Below are 15,295 nucleotides of genomic sequence, written 5' to 3' on the forward strand. Positions count from 1 at the left end.
TTTTCTGGTGGAGTGGTCTATTCACACCTGGAAGAGAAGGAGTCGTGTCCTGGTAAGGTAGCAGACAACACCATGTACATCCTTTAACTACCTATAAAGATTATCTCCTAGAGACATAGTGTTTGCATTGAGGTGTGTAGCAACAGGGCAGTTAATTGTGGAGATGGCATTTCTGACCACTCCCTTAAGGTAAGGGCCGGAAGCACAGATTCATTTTTCATGGCGAGTGCTTCACCTTGTGACATTCTTGTGAGTGCTGGGTGGTCATCTGCGCTCTCGGATTTGGTTTGGTGCTTTAAAATAAATTCTGTATGTATTTCATTTACATATTTCTCTTGCTGTCTAGGTACAGAGCAAATCTAACTTGGTCCAAAGTAATCTGTTAATCAGAGGTGTCCTTTCCTTTGCTGGGTAGGTAGTAGCACCATAACCTCATCAGCTGAACTGCCATCATTTGACACAGTGCATGATTTGGTGTACGAGCTCCCTCAGCTGTTTACCTGTTTGGTACATAGCTACATCACACTAGGAGCATCTCTGATAATCTTTCCTTCTCTACTGAGTAAAGAGGTAAATGGCTTAATCTCAGTAGTTTTTTGCCAGCTTCTTTCTTTGTACCACCAGGACATGTCAAATTAGCTGTATTAACTGGTGGGAGCGAGTGATTTGTAGTGTTTATTCAGCAGGGTAGAGGCTTTAGAGGAACAGAGAAAGATGGTTTTGTTTACTAATTTGTTTTTTTTCTTTATAATAAGTTTTCTCTGTTATCTTGTGAAGGGACTCTGGTTTTGCAGAAGGTAAATGATCCCAGTGACCTAGAACAGGGTTTGAGTCAGTGGAACAGGAAGAACAAAATAAATGTTCTGGCCATTAGGTACTACATTATACTCTGTACTTTGCTTATTCACCTTGTGTAAAACTCTACTACAGCAAGTTTCATTTTTACTCAGTACCAGCCACTGTGTGCATATCATTTGCAGAGGAGACACTAGATTTTCCATCGCTTCTCAGTAAAACACTATGATATTTAGAAAAACATCAGAGTAAGTTTATGAAAGAAAACAGTGGGTGGTGATTTTCTTTTTTTATCTGAATGCCCCAAATGATTTAAACTCTACATTTAGCCAAATCAAAGAAAATGTGTTTGCCTTTATGAAGCCTATTTGGAAAAATGGCCTTAGTCATTTAGAAGATACTGTTTCTCTTGCCTGTCTTAAAACACTCTCAATTCCTGAGAGTCCAGTGGAGCAAGTGAGCAAGCTGCACTTGCACTGCACAGTTCTGGCAGCCTACGGGTGACATCAGTCTTGGCAGAAGAATTGGCACCGACTCTGCAGCATGCAGAGCTGCACTGGAACCAGTCATCCCCATTCGTTCCATCTCCAGGCATTTTAAGTTCATTCTGACTTGTCAACCTGCACTCCCTTGGCTCAAGGGTCAGCTTTAGTGATGTGCTGTTAGGAGACATCTTCACTTATTTTGATTGATCCAAGGCTGATTCTAGTCCCTTCCAGAGGGGTTCCACAGAGCTGATGAAGAGGAACATGACCCATTCCTTGGTAAGAAGTTGCAGTGAGGCAGTGAACCACTGCTGCTCTGAAGTCACCTCCACTTCCAAGCATGCAGGCAGATATGGAGTCTTCTGGGTAGGGAGAAGCCTGGAGTACACATGTGTTCAGTAGGAAATGAGTGAGGAGGGAGTGTCATCCTGCTGGGGACAATGACTCTTACTGGCCAGGTGTGGGGAGGTCATGCTATCATGCTTACTCAGCTGCACTGTGGAAACAATTGTATGTTCCTAGCAAGGCATTACATGAGCTTGCTCATTCATAATTGCTCTCTTATCTTACTCCTTGGCCACAGAAATTCAAACTACATTGAGCAAAGCACATAAACAGTTTCATCTACCTTCATTATAATGGTAGGGATTCCTGTTTAATTTTTAGTGAAGTGTACTGCTGCTCTGACATTAATAATGTTGACAGACTTTAGTAATGCTGACAGGCTTTATTAATCAGTATTCAGGAAGAGCAATACTATGAGCTTAATTGTGATCATTAAGCACATTATTTAGCAGTTACAATATGACAGTGCAAATAATGCTTGTGGTTTTGCTGATTCACAGTGAAATTCTCAGTATTTGTTCAAAAGAGGATTAATTTAGTGGAAAATGCAGAAACTGGGTACTTCAGTCTCTCTCCCTACTCTTGCCTTCAAATATAAAGAAAAGCTAGCATCAATTAGTACAGGAGGTTCTTAGATGCCAAAACCTGGCCCCTGTCTCTGGGAAAAATTGCTCATTCTGTCACTCTATATATCCCCTTTTGTTCAGTTTAGTGCCAGGCTGGCCTGGGACAGCAGATTCCTGCAGCACACAGATTTGCCAGCATTGAGTCAAACACAGCACATGCAGTTGTGCTCCTGCAGCCAGACCATGTGCAGCGCATGGAGACTGGTGCCATTTGTATGGGTATTGCTGGGTGTTTGCCCAGGGATGTCCCCAAAAAGGCAGGCAGCCTCCTACCCTCCTTAGCCCCACCTGCAGAGCCATACAGAGCTTTGTGCCAGCTGCTAGCTGGCCTAGGGAGGGTGGATTGCTGCAGCTTGCCTGAGCAGCCAGGTGAGCGTGCCCTAAGCAGAGCCCAGCAATACCTCCTCCATACAAAATCGATCCGTATAATTCTCAGTAAAATGACCACCTGTGGGAATGTGGGACACCTATGGGATTTGTAGTGGACATACTGGAACAAACCCACAGCTGTGTTATCCTTAGGTTGTTGTTCAATCAATGAGCTCTAAGAGCTGTTCTGGTTTCTACAAATGAATTCCTGACCTGAAAGCACTGCTTACTAGACTTTGTTGACAAGGTTCATGTTAGGGTATTTCCCATAAGATGTGGGGGGTGTTTTTTTTATGATTTTGCTGGGGTTTTTTTTCTTCCAGACACTAGCAAAACATCAGTGGCTAAATCTGGTAATTGTTCCTCCTGCTCCATATCCTTCTCCTACAGCAAGACACTGATCTCAGCCTCTTGCAGCATCAAAAAGCCCTGTGGCCCTGTTTAAGGTCAAGGTAAAAGAACTGTTGCCATTTCAAATATATCACCTTCCCAAATGGAATGCTTTATTGCAGTTAATACTTTTTGTGACTACAGGCTATAGATCTGCAGAGGGATTATATACTGGTAAGCTTGTTGATTTGTCCCTCAACATGGCTGTATCCAGGCATAGTAAAAGCCCCTGCTAGAGAGGTATCCATCTATGCCTTCCTCCTCCATAACCCTGGCTGCAAAATAACTGCTCTCCTAAAGTGCTTTTTGAGGCTTTTACCACCAGCAGCTTTTCCAAGCCAAGTCTATGAGAAGGAAGGATACCTCTTAGCTATAAGCTTGCTGATTTTATTGCTGAATGATATTATTGCTTTAAGTGAAACTGCATGGAGCAAATGGCACAAAAAGGACTTAGACTGTGACCTGGCAGCAGGAGACAATGCTAAGCTAGTCTAGTTTTCACAGTTATTCCCTTTGCTCTTCCTTCCAGGCAAGGGAAATGTTGATTTGTTCTGGGACTGGGACAGTTTGCTAGCTAAGAAGGTGAAGGGTTCAAGCAGTGTTTTCCGATCTGTCACAGTCACTTCCCACAGTCTCACTTTCTCAGCCCTTGCCCATTGCTGTGCTGCTTCTGTTTCCACTTGCCTTTGGTCCAGGAGGTCAGTTTTGTTCCCCAAGACAATAACTGCAACCTACAAACCAAACAAGAGGGTGAGCTTTATACCAGAACCATCCACCAGTCACCATCCTTTTAAACAGTGGGCAAGTAGCAAGCACCGTTCAGTCTTGTTCTGTAACTTAGCACTGGCACAAGGTGGGTTGGAAGCTTGTTTTAATCATAGGATATGCAGGACTTCCCCTTCTTGCCACCCCACTCCCCGCCCCCAATGATTGCTTGAAGGCAACAATAGCCAAGAGATCCAAAGTTAAACAGCCCCATTCTCCACTTACTTGGCAATTGAGCTGCCCTAGACAAATGATAAGAGCACGACATCCGAGTAGGTCACAGCAGCAGATGCTTGAGAGATGAAAAAATGCGCAGCAGCAGAGAAAGCCTGGATCCCACAGTGGTGGATTTTGCCCAATTTGCTTCTTGCCCATCCCACAATATAAATAAAGCCAACCGTGCCAGCAGCCTGGACAGGCTGGGCTATGGGCCCCTCTCCCAGCTCAGCCCCGCTGGCTGCCCAACCCCAGGGCTGCAGGGGACAGTCTGCTGAGAGGGGCAGATAAGCACCAGCAGCGTCCTCTGGGGAGCACTTCCAAGAGCAGCAGAGCTCTATCAGATCTGCAGTTGTAAGGATCCATCAAGTGACTTGTGTCACTATCACCCAGACAGTCCAGCATGGCTGAGCTCAGTAGGTACCTGAAACCTTCCCAGGGCTTTAGCTCTAGGAAGTGCCAAAGGCAGTGCTGGCCATGTGAAGTTACTGCTCCTCCTTATTTTAAGTTAACTATTTTCTAAAAATGTTTTACCAGCACCAGCTCTTAGGGAGAAACCATGCCTACATTTTTAGTTCAAGGTCCTTAGTCAAACTCTGTTTTCATCTCCACACTAGTGGTTTGACAAAGATCAAGTGACAAAGTCCTCTCATGATGATGATTTGTGGGGTTTGCTGTGGCCACACTTGCTTGCTCTTTCCTGTTCAGGCTAACTCCAGAATGCCTTCTGCTTCTTTCCAGCTAGAGATGTTTATCCTGTTCCTGTGAGGTCTGAGACTTCCTTTCTTTTCTACAGCAGTCCAGGGTGTTTGGAAAAATGCTGCTTAGGGGTTTTTTTCCCCCTCTGTGAAGGCTTTGAAAGAAGCTATAATCTTCATGTGTATTTACTGCATGTTCCAGCTGAATTTTAGCTATGGCAAAGCTCTGTCAGTGTAACAGAACAAAACCTCTATTTAGTATAAAATTTGGCCAGGCTTTAAGGTGCGTGCTGGAGAGCCCCCACAGCCAGCAGAGGCAAGGAACCAGCCATCAGTGCTTTCTGTAATCTGCCACACAACAGGGGACTGTGCCACTCAACGAGTTGAAGTTCTGCCAGCTCAGAAGCACCATGTGTGGAGATACATCCCCAGTTCAGTAAAGAATTCATTTTAGCAGAGCCCAGACTTTAAGTCACAGAATCAGTAATCTGCTGATTAACAGTTTACCTTAAGGTAGGACCATTGATCTCACCTTGTACACCTTAAAGCCTATTTTTATGGAAATCATAGGAATGAAGACTATTTTATCCATCTGACTGTGGCCACCATTTTTTTAACCATGTTATCCTCAGTCAGAATCACAATTTTAAGCTCTCCAAAAGGATAAGCAAATTGGCTTTTTTCTAAAATACCTGCATGCACTGAGGGAGAAGAGTTCTGACAGGTAACACAGATGAGCAGGACACAGATCCTGCTGGGGCTGTGACTTCCTCTCTGCATTACAACATGCTGTATAGTACCAAATCAGGGCCATCACAAAACACAGTGCTGGGAAAATTTCCTGCTTGTCCACCTTTCCTTGCCCTGCAGGGGAGTTATGCTTGACTCCTGCATCCCTGATATACGTGACAGTCTGCAGCTCACACCAGCCCTACCACCTAACATTCCTCTCCTGTGACTGCACATTCATCTGCCATCAAACTTGAGCCTGCCTTCCTCTACCACCCTGTGCTGTCAGTACCAAACAAGTTACATTTTTGCAAAGTCTCTCCCTACCGTCATCCAATTAATTCTTCATGCTTTTTTTTCTTTTAAACAGCATAAAACAGGCATTTGGAAAGCTGTAGGCTAAAGACATTTAACAGGGAAAACTACTCCAGAATATAGATACTGTAGGAAAAGCCGTAATGCTAATGCCACATGCAAGTTATATTTGTTTAGCTAAGCTGGAACGCTGTCAGCTGAAAACACTAGCTGCTTTCTAAGGGAAAATAGAGCAGTCATTTCACACAATTGAATTGATTCAATATGGTTGTTAAAATACATTAAAGCTGCTTTGCCAATTGACTAATGTCTGGGAGACCCATTGTCAATTACACTAGTTTGTAAGCCATCAAGTACATGAATACAAAACAAACAAAGATAATGCCCTTCGTTACATTATTCTATGCACTTGACTTCCCCTGTACAATATCTAGAAAAACACGAGCTGCACTGCTGTAGACCATATGTTTTATTAGTCATAAGTGTCCTGGCTGGTGCATTCAGCTGACTGAATTTTAGCTGTGGTAGAGGAAATAAGGAGGAAAAAAAAGCATTCTTTTGCATGACCTGCATGGCATGTGAATTAAGCTTCCCTGGCATGTGAAGGCCCCCTTTTTGCTGGGTTGCCCAAGGCTGTGGGTACCTTCATTTTCCTTTGTACACGACGTTTACAGAAACAAAAGCTGGGCTTTGCGACCTTAATTTCCTATCACTGATACAGCGTTTAGCCAAGCATGCATTTACCTCCTTTTTGTCCCTGAAGACATCGATCTCCTTTTTGAGCAGCTCGACTCTCTGGAACGCCTCAAGGCTGGTCACGGCGTACACCAGCACGAAGCCGTCAGCCACAGAGAAATAGTGTTTGGGCAATTCCACGCCCTCCTGCAGACCCCTGGTGTCATAAAGCCGCAACTGTTCCTTCACGCCTCGGTCTGTCTCCACCGATGCCAAATACACATCTTCCATTGTGGCACCCTCTTCTAAGCCTGTTTGAAAACAAGCAGGAATGTTCCACCACTCTAAGTACAGCCTCACTATAAGAATTCTTTGCAGTGCAAAAGAATTTTGCCCCACAGTAGTTTTTAGTGTGTGTTTTACAGAGTGACTTGACCAGGCCTTGACCTTGCCTGGCATCTCCATGGAGGGCTGTATTCATAGACGACTGCACATTTCCAATAGTGACACTGTAAATACATTAATATGTAAGCACATGATTATGCCTGTAAAATTAATCTATGCAACATGCACATTCAGAATAGGATAAGATATAGGCTCTCCTCCCAAGTTTTCCAAACTCCAACCACCAGTTGCACCAGTTCTGTGCCAAACATGCTGCAAAACGAGCCTGCCCAAACATACCCTTTTGGAACAACAGCCAGGGAACACCAGATAGTCAAGTACTAACATCTTAAGCCTACTTCTTTACCTCATAATGAGTTGGATCATACTGCAGAAGCAGAAGCCAAAGGAATAATTCTGGAAATGAGTGTGTATTAGTGGTATAACTAACCAATACATGAAATTAAGCCAGAGAGGGAGGGGGATGTTCGCAGGCAAAGTTCCATACTATGTTCACTCAAATACACAGTGAGCTTTTTCCATCCCCTAGGGATTTAAAGTTACTCATATTGGAACAAGTTCATTTACTGCAAGACAAGAGCATGCACAGGGTAACAAGCTTTCCTATATGTATCACCTGTTCCCCCTGACTGTTTGCATACTGGCCCTCCTTCCCTCCTCCTCTCCACACAGTAAAAGTGAGGTAATTCAAGGCAGCTCGCTTTGAACTAATTAAAATTATCTTTTTTCTAAGCCAAACCTGAAAACACATCAATCACCTTAGCTTTGTGTTCCTCCTGGATGCAGGTGCATAAAGTTACAGGTTGAAACAATCTATGTATAGTGTAGCTGGGCCACTTTCAGAGTTGATTTTAAGAATTCATATAAGCCCTTTGCAACCCACGTTTTTGCCTCCACTGCACTCCTATACACAATTGTTTTCTGCTGCAGGACTACAATAATGAGTCCTGCTTTATTCTCTTTGTCTGCCAAAAAGGGACCATTTTTAGTGTATTGTTTAAGAAAACACAAGGGATTATCTGGGCTATCAAAATAAGGATTTTGCTATATTCAATGACACTATTCAAAACACTTCACACTGACAAACAAGCTAAAGCATTCCACCCACGCTGATGGTTTCCCGTGATGTGTGCAGCATTCCTGTGCAGGAAAGTGGCACAAGCTGTTCTTTTTGCCCCTCTCTGTGCAGTCTTCATAGATCAAACTCTTATTAGGTTTCCAAAGATTTAATTTATCTCGCCTCCAAATATAGCCACGCTAATGTGTGGGAGCAAAACTCAGAACAGAAGGACAAAGCAAAGGTTAATGAAAAGAGGAAGCACAAATGCATCCTGTGTGATTGTAGAATGTGTCAAAGGGTCACTTTTAAAGACTGAGGTAGTAACAAAGCCCTTTCTGGATATAGCACTGTTATTTAGACACAGCACTATATTCTTGCTCTGCCTTGCTGCATTGTATAGACAGGTCAAGGAAATATCTAGCATCAGTAAACATGGCTTTGGCAAGAAGGAAGGAACCATAAGTACCTAAGTTTTCTTTTTCAAAAGCAACAAATCATATTGTACAGTTTTTCATCCTCTAAATGCTACACTGTAATCCAACAGCCTCTAATATATCCTCGTTATCCTGTGACAATCTCTTCCTAATGGCATTAAAAGCAGCAGTGAAAAGTGTATCTTTTAACATCCTATTTAAAAGCGAAGAGGAAAATTTAAGACCTGGGGCTTAACTCAGCAGAATAGAGTAACAAATTTTGATGTGAAATAAGGAGGGGGCACTTAGGAGAGAGTTGAAATTTATGCACCAGTATCAGATTCCAGAGGTGAAATTTCACCTACATACACTGGGGGAGGGAGTATATGCAAGTAGTTTCCTAAGTAAACATGGACAATTTTTAGAAATACATGTGCCACCTTATTCTAGGCCCCTGCTCCTAAAGCCCAGACCATGTACCAGCTGTATCTTGCTGACAATGACATTTACCCTTCTTGTTAGTAGCATCCCATTCAAACACTTCCTAGGTCTCCATTCAAAAATGGGTCAGGCAAGTTGTTGTAAGAGAAGCAACACTAGTCAGTGTCCTAGAAAGATGCTGGCACCATCCCATCCTCCCTGCCACAAAGATCCTTATTCTCCTTCCCTTCACTGGCATCCCTGGGCATCCTTCCACCACCTCTACCTGGGTGGGCAAGGGCAGCTTGTGCTGGGGAGTTACTGTCCTGCAGACTGCTGCCAGCTTGATTAGTTTTTCCATGGAGCAGAGCACTGCAGTGGGCCAGCTTTGAGGTTCAGAAGCTGGAGAGGTGAAGGCGAGCTAACAAGAGAGTGCACAACATCACACTTCCTTTGAAAACTGAAGATATAAAAAAATTGGAGAGGAAAAGGAGGAATAGACAGAAGTGATGCCACTCTCTAGCACCTACTGAGCTGGTGCAAATCTTAGGAGAGGCAGAAAGGCCTTTGTTTTTTACCAACTGCTGCCACAGAGGAACTGCAACGGGAAGCCTCAGTCATAAACTGGGTGTTGTTCCAAACCCTTGTGGCTTCCCAGTGAGGAAAAGAAAAGGCTCAATATACTAATGAATACTGCACACTTAGGCCAGGCACAGCAGATAAACTGCAAATACCTAAGTAAATCAAAATTTCAAGAGGGATGGAAATTCAAAAGTTCCCAGTTGGATCTTGAACATTAATGCAGTACAAATTTTGTGTCTTCTTGAGTACTTTTGAAGATTTTCTGTGTAATCCCTTTTTCCCTTTTTCCAGAGGAATTCCGAAGAGCTCCTAAAACCTGCTATTCCTTATGTTTGTAAACTGCAGAATAACAGGCTTTTCTTATTTAGATCTCAAAAGACAGTGTATCAGAGGATCCCTGACTTGGGAAAGAGCTGGACAAACCTCAAGAAGAGCGGATCTGTTTAGATTTAGCTGCTAGGGAAGTACTGGTCCCACCAACAAATAGCCAGGTTTTGACCCCCAGTTATATATATTCAGTTCCATTTTAATCTATTTCTAAAATACAAAGCTGACTGCAACTCTATCACCAGGTAGTTTTAATTTAAGAAGTGAAGATGTAAAAAGGCATCTCTGCCCATGGCAAGGAGGTTGGAAGGAGATGATCTTTAAGGTCCCTTCCAACACAAACCATTCTATGATTCTATGAATGCAAAATTAGGCTAATTAGCCTGCACATCCAAAGTGTGTAAGCCAAAACCCCAAATCCCTCCAGCTGGAACAAGTGAGGCAATTTCTGTCATTATGGCTTCCACCACAGTAATATATGGTGTTTTCATTCCTAGCTACTAAGAGGATCTGAAGTAGCTGCTTATGAATAATATGACCATACCAGCTATTTACGCAGCCAGGAGGCAGAGATAAGTTTTCTACAAGGGAGAGTTCTCATCTCCTCCTGTTGAGCTGGTAAGTTTTAGTATAGGCTGAGAGGCCAGAAATATTTTAAGGCAGAAGAAAGACTCCCTTCTGCATCATCACTGAACAGGAACACTGTTTAAGGAAAAATATCCATCTTCTTAAAAACATGTTCTGTACCAAAGCTAAGGCAGCAAGTCTCCTGCTAGCCTGGTGAAGAGAGGTCAGGCCAAGCAGTGCCAGGTACCACAGGTACTCAGTGGGACATTTTCCTGCTGCCAGTCAAGGACCCTTTTCATGACTGAGGAGATAAGACTGGCCCCTCTTTCTTCAGGACAGCAAGGTGGAGGATTTGGATGAACACAACACTTAAGTCACAGAAACAGAGATCATCCCAGGTACTAGGCAATCACAGAATCATAAAATAGTTAAGGCTGAAAAAGATTTCTAAGATCAGTGAGTCAGACTGTTCAATCAGCACTGCCAAGCCCATCACTCAACCATGTCCCTAAGTGCCATATCTGGTTTTTGAACACTTCCAGGAATGGTGATTCCACCACTTCCCTGGGCAGCCTGCTCCAATGCCTGAACACCCTTTCCCTATTTTTTTCCTAATATCCAATCTAAACCTTCCCTGGCACAACTTGAGGCCATTTCCTTTTTTCCTGTTGTTTGTTACTTGGGAGAAGAGACCCCCACCTGGCTACACCCTCCTGTCAGGTAGCTGCAGAGAGCAATAAGGTCCCCCTTTGGAGCCTCCCTTTTTTTTGGCAGAACACTCCCAGCTCCCTCAGCTGCTCCTCATCACAGTTGTGCACCAGACCCTTCCCTTCACCAGCTTAATTTTCCTTCTCTGGACCCGCTTCAGCCCCACAATGTCTTTCTCATAGAGAGGAGCCCAAAACTGAACACAGGATTCAAGGTGCTGCCTCATCAGTGGTGATCACTGTCCTGGCCCTGCTGGTCACACACCATGTCAGATACAGGCCAGGCTGCCATTGGCCTTCTTGGCCACCTGGGCACACTGCTGTACCTGTGTATGTACCACATTCACATGCACAATCCTTAGCAGCTATTTGCCCTGACCTATGGTGATACAGTCCCTGCATAACTCGATGCTAAATCTGCACCCATTTCAAACATTTCCTTTTTGGTTTTTTTCTAATTCCTTGTATTTGTTTGGCAACAGTGTCTGCCTTGCAATAGCTACATTATTTTACATGACTCTGAGAGCATCTCTCATCTATTTGTCCTCTCCTTTCCCATCTTGGGACACAAGGTAAATTCCCTTGCAGTTTAAAGCCTAGCACAAAATCCAATACCGGACATTGTTGCTCACACACTACAGGGACAGTCCTTTTTTGGGGTATTCCTCCTTCCTGAGTACTTTTTCCTCTTTGACCTCAAGCAATCTTGGTGCCTTTGCAAAGAGTGTTAGCTGCTGACCATGTAAGTAACAGTGGCACTTAGGGACTTCATCCATGACAAGCCAGGGAGACCTGAAGGTGCTTGTTTTTCTAGGAAAAGAAACAGTGCAACGGGGTTTACAGCACCACCACCAAGCACACAGCCAGGAGCACGGGCTCAAAGCCAAGGGCTTTACATAGCAGTGTGAAACCTCCAAGGACTCCAATCACTTCCCTGACACCAGCTGTGCCACCGCTCCTTTTTACAGGAAAGTCAACAGGAGGCACGTGAGCACTGACAGACTCGTGGCTGATTTACAGCCAGGAGGAGACCCTCGTGACAGTGGCTGTGACACCTTGGAGAAGGGCAGCAGACCTTGTGCTCTGAGTCTCCAACCAAGTTGTAGCGTGCCTCTTGTCACTGAGAGGGGGATGTGCTTGCCATGAGAACGGAAAGACTCCCCCTGTTGGCTCGGCCATCCTCCCCGCGGCTCCTGGGCCCTTGGAGCGGCCGCAGAGCCGCTCCTGACGTCAGTCAGGAAGCACAGGTTTTGAAACAGCTTGTGTCCGTGTTGCCATGCCTGGTGAGCTGCCTTGCTGGTTGGCTCTGAACAGACAGGCTTTCAGCAAACACACTAGTCCCTTCTTGCCTCCAGCCAAAAAGGCCAGCAGCCAAGATGTACATATCAGCTTTATGGAGCTCACAAGCTTTAGGAAATGAGGATCAGGATCCTGTAATCATGTTTCAGGTGTGGAAGGGCCACCCCTGCAATGGCAGCACCATCGTGCAGTTTAAAGCACCTCAGCTAAGGAGCAGTCAAAAACTCGCCATTCCTCAAACTCTGTCCTTGTGTACTGAGATTCTCACAATGGCATCCTGCCCCTGCAATTCAGCAGTTAAATCAATACAGAGTGGAACTGTAGCTGAAAGTCTTCTGGGAACCATTTCCACCAGCCCATACTCCAGGCACCCCCAGCCACAACTGCCTGTGTGCTGAGGAAGAGGCAGGGAGGATGGTGATCACTCAGCAGCACTGCCAAAAGCACCAGCTTATTAGTGCATCCCCTCAAATGTGCCTGATGGCCTGTGCAAGGGATACCAAAATTGCTGGGCCATGGCCACTCATCTCTTGGGGGTGCAGCAGCTCCATAATGACCCTCTCCATATCTTCATCTTGTCTCTGCTACTTGCCCTCTTCCTCTGAATGTCTTAGGAGTATGATTTGACCAAAATCACACAAAACAGGAAACTACCTTCTTCCTTCTCCCCTCGCACTCCCCATCTGCTATCAGCTGTTCCTTCCCTTACCAGTAACTCCAAAAAATTAGAGCAGAACTGCAGGCAAGGAAAAATTATCTTTTTAAGTGCAGGGGGGCTGGGGGAGAGGTCTGCATTGCTCCATGGCCAAGCTGGAGCAGGGCATTTGGGAGTGACAGAGGGACAACCATGGTTAAACCCCAGGCACGAGGCCTCCCTCTGGTTATGTCAGCCAGTGTCCATGACGTTGTATAATCATGTACATGGCTGGCTCCATAAATAGCTCCTCTGATCAGCAACACCCGAATATCCTTCCTGCGAGGGTTGCTAATAGCAGGCAGGAATTAATGCAAGGCAATACGATTTAAGTAACGTGGCCTTGCTCATGCTGCTCGGGTGTCTCTGACAGCCTCCCAGCCCGGCACAGAGGAGAGGCAGGCCGGCAGCAAAGGGAAAAACCTTCAGCCTGCAAAGCTTTGCAGCCTTCACGTTGAAAGCTACACGGGGCTACGTGCCTAGCGCTCAGTAGGATGCTGGAAACAGATGTTGCTGCAACATTAGAGGAAATCCTCCTTTTAAACACGGGTATTAGCACACAGTTCTGTATCACGCTTTGCCAGCAAATTCCTCCCATCCACACATTTTAAAGGTGCAGTGCTGCAAAGCACCATGCTAGAAATCCTTGTGTTTATCCAACAACTTATCCCGACGTCTAATTTACCGGCTCAAGAAAAAAATGCAAATTGACTAAAACATCTTCTGTCAAAGCCCTGGTGCCACCCCTTGTTTCTAGGTGAGGCAGGAATAATTTGTCAGCCTGATGATCATTGCCCTTCCTTTCGAAGCCAAATGTGGAAACAGAGGGAAACGTGCAGGCTGTGCCTTTGTTCCCTTTCTTTTGTGCACAGCAAATATCAGGCATCCTCTGTTCCTCTGTCAAGTCTGTTTTCCCCATGGGGGTTTCTTAGAGAGCAGAGACACTTGGCCTTCAAAACTCAGCATAGAATGTGGAACCTAAAGCTGAGCTGTTTTTCTTTCCAGAGCTTTGATTAAATGTTAGCCAAAACCAAGCAAAATAAAGCTTTAAGAAGATGAAACAAAAGTCTAAACAGCGTCTACACTCATCATGTGACAGCTATTTATTTTTCAGGCGTCCACAGCATCTTTCAGGGAACGAGATATTTCTTTTGTAAATACGCAGCAGGCACATCACCTACTTTCAGTGTTTGTTTCTTTTTAAACATTCTTGTGTTTTATTACTGGGAACATCATGGAACAGCTTCTTCTGCACGACTCTTAAAAATCTGTAAGCAAGGGACTATGAATTTTAAGAACAGCCCAGAGATGCCACAAAACCACATAAATTTCCTCCTTCACCACAGTGCAGTTCGCAGTCCTCCATTATTGGTGTTTTGGGGCCCACACTGACCAAGATGCTAGAAAAGGAAACAACCTCCCCCTAAAAGTAAAAAAGTCTCACCGACAGTGTGCTTTCCATAGAGAAGCTGCTCCAAAATCGCAGTCTTTCCCACTGAGGCCATTCCACAAACCACCACCTTGTAGCCCTTTCCCATGCTTCCCGAGGGCCGGTTCCACGGCAGAGCCCTGTGCAGACACGGGAGGCTGTGAGCCCAGCACAGCCAGGGATGGGGATGGGGATGGGGATGGGAGTAAGGATGGGGATGGGAGTGGGGATGGGCACAGGGATGGGCACGGGCGGGAGCCGAGCCCACGGAAAGCGCAAGGCAAAGCGCGAAGCAGCGGGGGCACAGCTCCCTCCCAGCGCCTGCCAGCGACTGATATTTTTAGGACTAGAGTTTCCTCCCACACCATTTTTTCCAGGTTTTAGGCTGCTGCCAGTGGTGCTGATGCTTGCCTGCAGCCTTGACACTTGTCCTGTCAGGTTTGGGGAGACTGGGAACGCTGGAGCATGCACACCCCCGGGGCAGGGGCTGTGTTTGTTGGTGTGTGTGTGTGCACGGTGTTATCGGGCTTCCTGGGTTTGCAGTGGGCTTGATGGTATCTCATGGTACCAGGATGGCTTCTGGAAATGCAAGAAAATGGTGGTTCCTTCCCTTTTATTCTGCTCACAGAAAGTTTCTAGCTTTTATGGACTAGGAGCTACAATACAGGTGAGTTAAAGGCAGAAGCACAGGAAAGCAAATGCAGAAAGCAGGTTTTTTTGGTCTGCTTTAAAGCAGTTTGATGGGTGGGGGTTGGATCTAGCAGGAGGCAACCAGCAGCTTGGGGCACTTCCCTCTGCCAGTGAGCCATGGCAGGGCAGCAGGCCCTGACTCAGTTTGCTGATTGGAGCCATCTCCCACAGAGAGAGTTGAAGAGTACCTTTTCTGGACCAGGAGGGGCTGGCGTTGTCCTGCTTCGATTCCAGTTTAACCAGGTAATGCTTCACAAGCCAGGGTGCTCTGAAAAGCATACCCTGAAAAACAGA

At 45.3% G+C, this 15,295-nt stretch overlaps 1 protein-coding gene across 2 annotated transcripts; it reads right to left on the reverse strand.

Annotated features, from left to right (window-relative positions):
• Positions 1–692: 692 nt before the first annotated feature.
• On the reverse strand, positions 693–15,295 carry NKIRAS1 (NFKB inhibitor interacting Ras like 1). 2 transcript variants are annotated; one of them, XR_004081979.1, is made up of 5 exons: positions 15,190–15,295; positions 14,327–14,451; positions 6,478–6,719; positions 3,374–3,741; positions 693–3,264 (listed from the first exon to the last, which is right to left on the reverse strand). XR_004081979.1 is itself a non-coding variant. In XM_005423371.2 (4 exons), exons 2-4 carry the CDS (start codon positions 14,418–14,420, stop codon positions 3,502–3,504), a joined length of 576 nt encoding a protein of 191 aa, XP_005423428.1. In that variant the 5' UTR covers positions 14,421–14,451; positions 15,190–15,295; the 3' UTR covers positions 693–3,501. The 2 variants fall into 2 exon arrangements, 1 of the variants encoding a protein (XP_005423428.1); XM_005423371.2 differs by having other exon boundaries at positions 693–3,741.

This window comes from Geospiza fortis, unplaced genomic scaffold (assembly GCF_000277835.1).
Source record: "Geospiza fortis unplaced genomic scaffold, GeoFor_1.0 scaffold231, whole genome shotgun sequence".
Classification (NCBI taxonomy): Eukaryota; Metazoa; Chordata; class Aves; order Passeriformes; family Thraupidae; genus Geospiza; species Geospiza fortis.

What these genes read in the sequence shown, in the direction of transcription:
- NKIRAS1 (XM_005423371.2), bottom strand. Translation starts at nt 14,420, where the DNA reads ATGGGAAAGGGCTACAAGGTGGTGGTTTGTGGAATGGCCTCAGTGGGA. An exon ending in CTATGGAAAGCACACTGTCG is followed by an intron (nt 6,720 to 14,326) that starts GTGAGACTTTTT and finishes GTTTTCAAACAG; the next exon opens with GCTTAGAAGAGGGTGCCACA. An exon ending in TCTTCAGGGACAAAAAGGAG is followed by an intron (nt 3,742 to 6,477) that starts GTAAATGCATGC and finishes TTTGGTTTGTAG; the next exon opens with GTTGCAGTTATTGTCTTGGG.